Source organism: Nasonia vitripennis, chromosome 3, assembly GCF_009193385.2.
Source record: "Nasonia vitripennis strain AsymCx chromosome 3, Nvit_psr_1.1, whole genome shotgun sequence".
Classification (NCBI taxonomy): Eukaryota; Metazoa; Arthropoda; class Insecta; order Hymenoptera; family Pteromalidae; genus Nasonia; species Nasonia vitripennis.
In genome coordinates, this window is record NC_045759.1 from 24,362,389 (window position 1) to 24,373,322 (window position 10,934).

General features: G+C 47.8%; 1 protein-coding gene across 24 annotated transcripts in view; it reads left to right on the top strand.

Moving 5' to 3' along the window:
• Positions 1 to 9,268, top strand: part of LOC100122466 — a 50,354-nt gene extending 41,086 nt beyond the window's left edge. For 19 of the 24 annotated variants that reach the window (XM_032598366.1, XM_032598364.1, XM_032598370.1 and 16 more), the window contains 11 exons: positions 1,111 to 1,431; positions 1,508 to 1,887; positions 2,388 to 2,663; positions 3,244 to 3,453; positions 3,535 to 3,927; positions 3,998 to 4,451; positions 4,535 to 4,709; positions 4,783 to 6,111; positions 6,210 to 6,483; positions 6,557 to 6,756; positions 6,824 to 9,268. In XM_032598366.1, coding sequence (XP_032454257.1) covers positions 1,111 to 1,431; positions 1,508 to 1,887; positions 2,388 to 2,663; positions 3,244 to 3,453; positions 3,535 to 3,927; positions 3,998 to 4,451; positions 4,535 to 4,709; positions 4,783 to 6,111; positions 6,210 to 6,483; positions 6,557 to 6,756; positions 6,824 to 7,460 — 4,649 coding nt within the window. In that variant the 3' untranslated portion in view covers positions 7,461 to 9,268. The remainder of the gene's footprint in view (positions 1 to 1,110; positions 1,432 to 1,507; positions 1,888 to 2,387; positions 2,664 to 3,243; positions 3,454 to 3,534; positions 3,928 to 3,997; positions 4,452 to 4,534; positions 4,710 to 4,782; positions 6,112 to 6,209; positions 6,484 to 6,556; positions 6,757 to 6,823) is intronic. The other 5 variants (XM_032598352.1, XM_032598354.1, XM_032598351.1 and 2 more) reach the window with 5 other exon arrangements.
• Positions 9,269 to 10,934: the final 1,666 nt, after the last annotated feature.

Consider the following 10,934-nt stretch of genomic DNA (forward strand, 5'->3'; position numbering starts at 1 on the left):
TCTGGGGAGACGTTGTCAATCACGCGGGCCGCTGCGCTGCGTTGTCGAAAATCTCGCGGCTGAATTTTCCTATAATTGTCGGCCGGCCGCGTCAAACGAATCGGTCTTCCGGCGTGTAATTTATTATCGCGCGCCAGGCCGCCGAACGCATAAAGTTAATTGACAGGGCGTATTAATTATCGAAATATATGCGTGTCCCGCTCGCCGCCCCGGGCCCGATTCTTATATTTTCGAGCTTGATTGAATCATACACCGCCGCATAAATATACGAAATAGGTAAATACGCGGGGCGCTTCTCCTCGAAGGAAAAAGAGCTAATTTCGCATATTCGGCCGCCCCGCGCCGAGCTTCGACAAACAGCCCGTCCAATCAAGGCAAATGTGCCGGCGCGCGCGGATGAGCGAGAACTTTTTAATTGGCAATTCCTAATTAGTTACTTGACGGCGCGCCTAATTATTCCCTTTCGCCGAGGCGCCCGTGCGCCAGCAGCGCCTGGCATTTCCCCCCGCTCTCGAGCGGCGTTGACACCCTTGCGCGCGCGCTCAAAAATGCTCTGCCTTCCGCGAGCCGTCGGCTGACCGCAAGCGCGCTTTCTTCAAACACGCAGCGGCGGCGGCGGCGGCGGCCGCGCATCAGGTAAATTGGCCGGTCCTTAAATACGTAATCGCAATTCGATGCAGTGGCGCGAGGACGTTATCTTCTTCAAAGTTAATTCTCCGAAACGCCTCTCTCTCTCTCTCTCTGTACATTATATTGATTAGTTGCGCGCGGCCCGATGAATAATCCACGCGATTCCGAGTCTCTCTATACCGCGCGCACCGGATATTGCTCCAGCCGAGCCAATAGCGCAAGCACGTGCGCGCGCAAAAACGGATCTGGCAAGGAAAAAGGGCCGCGGGTGCAATTATGCAAAGGCCATAATAGCGATTGACCAGGGGACATAAAGCATGCATGCGGCGGCAATTTGAATGCCGGTGTCGCGTTGCAATTGGCTCGCCGATACGCATCGCGCCGCCGACGATGGCCTCCGGGCTCTATTTGATTTTTATCTCGACTTACTTTGACTTTGCTAAAAAGTTACGCGCTCTCTCTCTCTCTTTCTGATTGCAGAACTCGGCGGCAGGCAGCTGGGGCCCCACCCCTGCGCGATCTGCCAGACGATGGTGGAGGCGGGCAACCAGAGCCGGCCGCTGTCGCGCAGCCAGGCCTCGCAGTACGGGCTGCGCGAGGAGCAGGTGCCCCAGGGCGCCAGGGTCTGCAACACCTGCCGCTGCAAGTCCGTCCGGGGACGGTACACCACCTGCCCGCTGCCCGGATGCCCCAACCTCAACAGCGCCAGCAGCAAGACCAGGGTCAAGCGGCTGCGGGCGCTGCCGCCCAAGTGGAACGATCTGCCGGCCGAGATCCGGGACCCGATCGTCCAGGAGTTCCGTGAGTATTTCTTTATTCCCTTATTATTGTCCTTACAATGTACAATACACTCACGAGTCGTAACTGCCCGACGCAGAGATCCCGAGCAACACGACCAAGTGCTGCTCGGCCTGCTTCAACAGGATATCGCGCCGCCTGGCGCCCCACTTCTCCGGCTCGAGCGGCCCCGACGGCGCGGACGAGGCCGACGCGATCGGCCGGCAGTGGAGCGACGAGGAGCTCGAGCAGCTGCGCAAGGCCCTGCGGGAGCACGGCACCAACTGGCCCAAGGTCTCCGAGCAGATAGCCGGCAAGTCGAACCACCAGTGCAAGAACTACTACCTGACCTACCGCAAGAAGCTCGGGCTGGACCAGGTCGTCGCCGAGTACTACCAGTCGCTCGGCGAGGAGCGCAGGCCCTGCCTCACCGACGAGGAGGAGAGCGGCAGCAGCACCAGCAGCTGCGACGAGTTGGCTGTAAGAATTCGCTCCTCACTTTATACTCCTCTCGTTATATACTATGCGAACCTTGTTCATTTATTTTTCTATACATCCTACTCTGGAGTAGTAGACACACTTTCTTCTGTATTGTCCGTAGTATTTGAAGTAACTTTGACAGTAGTAGTGCGTTGTAAGACTTGTTGTGTCTCGTATATACATATTTTTTGATTTACTTGTTTGTTCATTTATTTACTTACTTGATTGTTCGTTCACGTAACACTATGACTACTATAGACGCATTGAGAAAAGGGCCAGAGAGCCGAGCATTAGTATATCAGTAGCATATTAGTATATTAGCGTACTAGCATATCTCTCTCTCTCTCTGTACCTGTAAATGTCGAGCCGGCAGTGTGTGTAGCATTAGCGGTCTCGCGCGCGAGCTCGGTCGTTAGGTCGCAGACTCGGTGGGGGAGAGGAGATTTGGAGAGCAAAAGGCCAGAAAGAAAACCGACACGATATTACCCTATTGCGACTAGGTGCATGATACGAGCGATACTGCGAGCGCGGGCAGTCCCGCGAACACGATATCGAGCAGCACGCCCACCGCCTCGGCGGCGTCCTCGTCGTCGGCGACGGCGGGCGGCGGCCTGCCGATGCCCTTCCCCCAGTCGCAGGACGCGAAGGTCGCCGAGAAGCTCGCTGACGTGGCGGTGGTGTCGTTGGTCGCGCCCTCGCCCATGACCAGCTCCCAGCAGCCGGCCCAGCAGAATCCGCCCACGAGCACGAGGGAGGACTACGACAGCTCTGCCACGGTAAGACCGATTATTCCGGCGCAGCTTCTTTTCGCAAGGCATTCGCCTCAAATCCTTCGCTTGTATTGTCATTTATATTTATATTTTTATATCACACACTCTCTCTCTCTCTCTCTCTCTCTCTCTCTCTCTCTCTCTCCCTCCATCTCTCACTTCATTCTCACACGCTCACTAACTCATTCACCCCCCCCTCTCTTTCTCTCTCTCTGTGTCCAGTTGTACTCTTGATCCGACAGGTCTACCCTCGGCGAGCGCGTCCGTTCAAAGTCCCGCGTCGCAGAGATATCGCTAACGATCCTCGCGAGGGCTCGTACTTGGCAAGGCGCGCGCAGTACGTGTTTGATTAGCAAAAGTAGAAACTAGCCAGCGGCCACTTGCCAACTACGCGCCGAACTCGTCGAGGGTAGATCCCGTTCTTCCATCGCACGACAATGGCACACTCACACAGCCAGTGACAGACACGCGGACGGGCGCGAAGCTCCCCCGGCGCTCTCTGTGTACACACGTTTTTTTTGTCGAGCCTCACACGTCCCTCCTGCCGTGAGAGGGCCGTCTGATAGAGGTGCGCCGCTTGTTCCAGGAGACGGCGGACGAAGGTCAGGGTGGTGCCGACTTGGACACTAGCGGCGTCGTGGTCACGCTCGCGGCGCCCGCGGCCGTTGTCGCCAGCCAGCAGCAGCAGCAGCAGCAGCAGCCGCCGCCCGGACTCGTCCAGACGCAGCCCCAGCCGCCGGCGCTCGTGCAGTCGCCGCCATCCACCACGAGCAACAACAACCCGCTCACCGTCAAGGTAATTACCGAGCCCGACGACTTCGCGTTGAAAAGTACCCACGCAGCCGATGACAACGAGTCGTTGTTCCGCTGTTCGCAGGACCTCATGCTGGGCGTGATCGAGATGCAGCTGAAGCGCAACCAGAACAGCCCGGGTGGCTCGAGGTCGTCGGTACCCGTCAGCTCGGGAACGCCCACGATATCGAGTATCCTGAAGACGGACCACCGCAACGACATCACCTTCGTGCGCGAGTACAAGGCGCCGACACAAGCTCCCAGCATGTCCAACACTGCCATACCCAATCGGGATCCGAACCTGGCGACGCTCTCGGTTGTGTCCGGCCCGCATCACGGACATAGGTCGGCCTCCAGTCCACAGCAGATGAGCCAGATGCAGGCGACCATCACCCCCTGCCCGCCGTCGGCAGCCAACCAACAGCCGCAGCCCACTGGACAGGATATGCTGCCCAAGGAGGGCCTGGTCGTCATGCAGGTGGGTGCTCCGTTGGAGCTTTCACACTCGCTTTCCAAATGAGAAATTCATCATTTGATGTTTCTGCTAGGTACAGCAAGCGATGCGAGACACGGAAGGCACGCTTGATCTGAGCATCAAAAAGCCACGCCAGCAGCAGGAGTATAATCACACGCTGCAGCCACCGCCACCGCATAAGCCAGCCGCGGTGAGTCACTACAGAGCGGAACCCCCTCCGCCGCCGCACTCGACCTACTACCACTCTCACGCTCATCCGGAATCTCAGAGCCGCGGTGCCAAAAGTCCGCACGTGTACGCCTCGTCGCCGAGGCCGCAGGCGCCTCTTACTCCCAAGATGACCAAAGTCTCCGTGCCGCCGACATCGCACCCTAAGCTCTCGCCTAAACTCAGCAACATGAGCACGCCGCACAAGACCGGCTCGATCACTCACGGAACTCCAGTATCCACCACAAGGTACGACGGACTGCTCAGGCAGATGACGCCACCTGGAAACGCCAATCAGCCCAATCCCAGTACTACTCCAGGTTTGTCGAGCTTTTTCAAAGTAATTCGCTGTACAATGAAAATAAGAAAAGATCATCGTAATAACACGGGCAATTTTGCACAGTAGGTTCCAAAGAAACGGGCTCCATCACGCAAGGAACGCCTGTACACCCATACGCCGTGGACAAGCGTGCTCCAATGTACGACTACCGTTCCATCAGACACTCTCCTGTCACTACGAGCAACGTGCCTGTACAGGCGTCTCAGAACTCCGGAGTCGTCGTCAGTCACAGCCAAAGGTAAGATATTTTTGTGCAAAATTCGTTTGAATATCGGAAAACTTTACCTAACGAAACGATACCCTTATTAAAGCGGCAGCAATCAATACAACTCGTACCCGCCACGTCAAGCTCCGAATTATACCATGGAGCAACTCTCGTCTCGTCAAATCATCATGAATGACTACATAACCAGCCAACAGATGCATCCGCGCAACCGCAGCGGCGGTTCCGCCGAAGGCGAACGACCCAAAAGCGAAGCTCCCCCGGACTTTTTATATTTCCACGCGAATACTCCTCCTTCCCAGACGCACACCCAGCCGCGTCAGGGGGTTATCCACAGGCACAATACGCCGAAACATTACGCACCTCCACCACCTGGTCTCGAAGCTTTCTCCAGCTTAGTAGATGTGGCCGTCCAGCAGCCAAGTCTGCCCGTACCCCACCCACCGCCAGCCAGCAGCAGCGGGCATGAAGGTCTCTGCATGTCTATCGAGCGCATGTATCCGGGAGGTTACACGATAGATAATCGTTCGCTGCAGAATATGCCCAGGTTGGCTAGACAACAGACGATGCAACATCAAATGGCTGCAGCCATTCAGCAAAGAGAAGAGCAGCAACGAGAACGCGAGCGTGATAACATGTTGCGCGAGAAGCAGCAGCAAGAAGAGGAACAGCGGGAACGTATTCAGCGCGAAAAAGAACAGCAGCAACAACAACAGCAGCTGCACCATCAAAGGGAGATGGAGCGCATTGCCGTGCATCAGCGTGAAAAGGAGATTCAACAACAACAGCAAGAGCACAGATTAGCTCAGCAGCAGCGAGAGCAAGAAATGCATCTAGCTGCGGCTGATCACCGAATAGCTGTTCAGCGTGAGAAAGAGATGCAGCAGCAGCAGCAGCAGCAGCAGCAGCAACAGCAACAACAGCAGCAACAGCAGCAGCAACGAGAAAGAGAGCGAGAACGGGAACGGGAGCGGGAGCGAGAACGAGAACGAGAACGAGAACGTGAGCGGGAACAGCAGAGCCACGCGGATCATAGACTAAGTATGCATCAGCAACAGCAGCAGCGCGAGAAGGATATGCAGCAGCAACATTATCGGCTTGTGCAACACCAGCATCAGCGCGAGAAGGAGATGCAGTTGGCTGCTGCCGCAGCACAACGCGAAAAGGAGCATCAGGAGCACAGACTGGCAGTGCAACAACAACGCGAAAAAGAAATTCAGCAGCAAGAGCTAAGGCTCCAGCAACAGCATGCGGATCATAGGCTGGTCATGCAACGCGATAATCTAGCTTACCTGCAACAGCAACAGCGATTTCAGAAACAGCAAATGCAACAAATTCATCAACAGCAACGTTTAGAGGCCGAGAGACGGCAAATTGTGCAGATTTACAAGGATCAGAAAGAGGCTCATCTGTATAGGTAAAGTTCTTATTCTATCCTCCGTTTAAACAAACTTTCGGCCAAAGGTACGCTTGAATTTTCAATTTACTCGTTCGATCGTTTCGATGTTGAAATAGGGAACTGGAGCGACAATGTGAATCACCCAGCATGGCAAAGGGCGGCGGGTTCTTCCAGCCTACGCGAATACAGCAACAATCTCAACCGCCTCCACCTTCTTCTAGGCACAGTCAATCATCTTCCAATCAACAAAGTGACTCATCGTCTACATTGACTGCTGCCAGTTTGATTGATGCTATCATTACGCATCAAATCAATCAGAACACTGACAACAACAGTGGCAATAATCCTGCCAACAATCAGCCAACACGTCCTGGTGATAGACTTTTTCAGGTTCGTCTAAATAATATTGAGCTCTTTTTAAGTATTTAATGAAGATAATATATTCATCTCGATGATTTTGTAGGGTTTTCATAGAGATAGTCCAGCAGAACCTAACGGCATGGCTCACAGTCCAGCTGGGGAAGAAAGAGAATCTAACAGAGAGTCGGGAAGTGGAAGTGGCAGCGCAAGCGGTGGTAAGGCCATTACTCTTGGCGAGCACGTAGACCACATTGTGAGCAAGGATTATGGGCCGCCGATATCTTCCTACAGGCCTTATCAAGGGTGTGTACTTTCACTAGTATCTTTTGAATTTTTGGTTGAAAAATTTACTCATTGCAATTGATTACAGGTATCAGATCTCGGAAGATCAGTGGAAGCGGAGAAAAGGTGCTGAACCGGATTCTGTGAAATCTGGCGATGAGCGACAAATAATCCGCGTCGCCCAGCAGAAGTCAGCTTCTTCACAGTCTCAGCAGTCCCACCAAAGTCAACAGTCGAGCAAGCAACAGCAACAGCAACAATTTCACACTGAGCCAGTGTCGCCACCAGAGCCCTCGACGAACCACTATCCGCGTCGTTTCTACGAGCCCAGCACTGCCACGACCACGACTTCAGTGACGCCCTCCAGCAAGTCACACCTTTCACCTCTCGACTATGTGAAGAACAAAATTGTCGAAGTGATGCGCACTGAGGATGACAAAACAAGCTCCGGTGACAGAAACGGCGGAGGTGCTGGCAATGACAAAGACGACAAATCTTGCGCTGACAGCTCGCCGGGTGGAGAGATGGTAATCGACGAGTCGCCCAGTCAGCCGCCAGCTCCGACTCCAACGACCTTTTATCCATTCAACGCGCTAGGCGTACACACTGGGCCACCACCTGCGCCACCGCCGACGAGTGGAGGAACTGCCGTGACGGTTGTCCAAAGCGAGGAACCTGCGCCTCTACTCTGCGCCCAATACGAGGCTCTCTCGGACGAGGATTGATATTTTGAGACGAAACAGAATAACCGTCTAATGCTTAGAACTATCAGCCCCTGACTCGCCGCTGCATTATCGCTGACTATTATTGCGACTCTTCTGATTGAGGCAACGAACTAACGACTTGTGAAGACACGAAGAAAATCGGAAATGGCAATTTTAATGTGACTCTGTCTGAAAAAGGGGTATTTATGCGTGGTAATCGTAAAAATATACGATGCGCTTTTTTTTATTATTTTGGTTCTTTTATAAGTCTGCTATTTAGGGAAACAAACATTACTTTTATTCCCTTGTCGCATATACTCTACTTCTTTTGAAAGTCCAACTTTTTTTATATTTTTTATGGTATTCAAATCACAGTTCATTTTGAATTTTACAGTTTTTAAGATGTAAATATAGGAGTAACTTCTAAAGCTTTTCTCGCACGCATTGTATTTTTACTTTTACTCAGAATATCTTTTTTTCAACGTGAAATGTGTACAATTCGTCGGTATCGCCAATAAGAATTCTTTATTCGATACGACAGACTTTTTTTTAATTGTATCAATAATCGTTTATACGTCGACGAGCGCAGAGTGCCAATGAACAATATCATTTTGTAATCGTATTTTAACCAAATGTTGTATATGTACAATTTATACATTTTTATTTTTATTTTATTTCTTTAAGGAATTATATCAAGCTGTAAAATATCGAGATCAAACTGAAAAATGTAGATTAACATTGAACACTGCTGTTCAAGAACTTTTTTTTTTATTTTTAATTTGGTGATTTTAGTATCAGTAAATGAAACACTATATTCTGCGCGATTTGTCAAATATGTAAATAACGATTTACGATCGTCGAGAAAACATTTTCTAATCTCGAAAAGCTGTATAAAAATTCTTTTATTTTAGGAGAGCGAAATCTTTATTAGCAAAAGACGGGCCATTTACCGCATTGATTAAAAGTTACGAACCGCGTCATATTTTAGCCACTACAGTGTACAATTTTTGGAAAACTATTATCGAACAAGTCAGCGTTCATTCCATCATCGGTACAAGTCTGTTGCGAATACGAAGTGTAGATGCGGTTATAAGAAAAGAACAGAGTGTTTCACGTTTGTATGTATGCACTGAATTGCAAACATTAGAAGCAGCGAAGTTTTAACTGAAAATGTGACAGTGCTAGACTTTGGCGGAAAAAGCAAACGTAGCCCGGGATTACAATGCAGACGCTTTTGTAAATATGATTGCGTAGTATAATCGTTAAATGATAAATACAGCGTTAATGGTGTGTGTGTGTGTTTTTAATTCGAATGAGTCTGTGTTATGTCTGCTACACGTGAACATTCATCGAGAAATGCAAGTGCGAAAAGTGTAGTCGTTAGATAGATTATGGAAATTAACGAATGCAAGAGTGATCATAAAGAGAGTCAACTGCACGAGTCACGTCGAGAAAAAGAGTGAAGATAATTAATGCGCTGTTTTATAGTGATGCGGTTCGCGCCGTCGCCACCCTCTTTCATTTATATTTTCCGTTTTTTTCCAATAATGTGGTTTCACGAAAGATTAAATATATACATTAATAAGCTTAAGCGTTGTACAAAGTACATAATAATAATTTTTAAGAGTGAAGTATAAGTAATTATAACGATTATTAGTTTATTATGTATAGAAGTAAGGAAGGAAATTCTAGGCCCAGATTAAGTAATGTAGCTAGCGTATAGAATTTAGGAAACCACGAACTGACTAGGGATGACTTCCCAAGACTACGTTCTCTTATAATTGAAATAAACAGCCGATTAAAAAGTGATTGAATCGTCGATGAACGAATAGATGTGGGTTTTATTTAATTCAACAATTTTAGGTAAATTATAAAAGCGTATCCTCCGTTTTGCAAGAAATACGCATTAAGCGAAATATGCGCGTCACAGATTATACATTCATTCATGCAGACACGTATACACAGTTCACAAACTTTTTATACAGCCTAATTTTATATTTGTACGCAACGTATGGATTGCGCCTTCGATCGTACTCAGTCGCGATTTTTTAACGCTTTCTAAATTCTATTATCGGTGCAAGACGTCGTTTGTTAAGGGTCGCCTTAAAAGTGTAAGATTTCAATTTTCATTTCCTATGATGGATTAGGAAAAAGTAATGTATTAAACGTTATATGGGAACTATTATGGTAGATGTTGATCGGTATTTGATCTTTAATATTTTTTCTACGTGTAAATACATCACTGATAATACAAAAATACATGTTTTGATGGTTAACATAAAAATTTGTTTAGATCTCGTATCTCTAAATCATTTAATTTGTATATAAATATATATATATACATACATGTTTTTTATTCCAAACTTCTTAAAATGCGCTAACAAGGTAATGTTTTAATTGAATCGAACTTTACAGTACTTTTCCAAGTTCATCATAATAAAATTTGTAATTAAGTGCTTGAAATATGATTATTTGTCGCTTTGTTCAGTCTTTCAGGGAAATTCTCTCACAGTACGACTAGTAAACAATAAAAAACAAGCCTGGTGCCTTCTATGCCTTGGCTATTAATTCGGAACATTACTGCATTTTCCATCGCGGTTTTCAGCTTTATACAAAAAATCCATTATGATCCTTGTTTATAAAAACTATAGGCAATTCCCACTAAAGTATCCTGAATTTTTGCATTTATATCGTAGCTTATCAATAATAACGGACTACATACAGCTTATTTTTTGCTTTTATTTTTATCATCGTCGATGCCATTAATGGTCCTTTAAAGCTTTTGAAGCAAAGCATCAATGTATATGTGCAATCACTCAATCATTGAAAGAGTCTCTAAAGATCCCAAGAGCTGTTCAATATTTTTCTAATCGGATATGTACGACGAACAAAGAAAACGTAATCAACGAATATCCGCGTGAAACGATGAAAATTCAATTTCGATGCACAACCACTTCGGCCCGCTCGACGGTAACGAACAAATTTGATGCTTTCTTATTAATTGAAAAAAACTTTGTGATATTAGAACTTTAATTGATATACTTCCTGTCACTGCTTCTTCAGAAGGAAGATGTGCGCGATTATAGAAGTGACATTTCTAAGAATGGAAAAAACAAGAGAAGAAAATTCAAGAAAAAAAAAATCAGTCTTCCCAGTATTACTTCGCTAGCCTCTCTTATAATGTCGGAAAGAAGAGTCTATTTAAAGTAACTTTGCTCCTGCATTTTTTTTTTCATCTAGCGCGCCTCAAGTTTTTATTTTTATTTTTTTCGTAGTGTCTCATCTCAAAAATCAACTTCTCTCCGATAACTTGGTAAAACATTTTTTTGTCATATAATACACGTGTCTCGTTTGTAAAATGAGGGATGCTCCAGTGTTGAAATTATCCTAAAAAACAGAAGCAGCGCGATTGGCATGTAAGATGAATACAAACTCAACAAAATATAGGAAATTGTGAACGCTTAAAGAGTATAAATGTATCAAGAGAGGAATCCG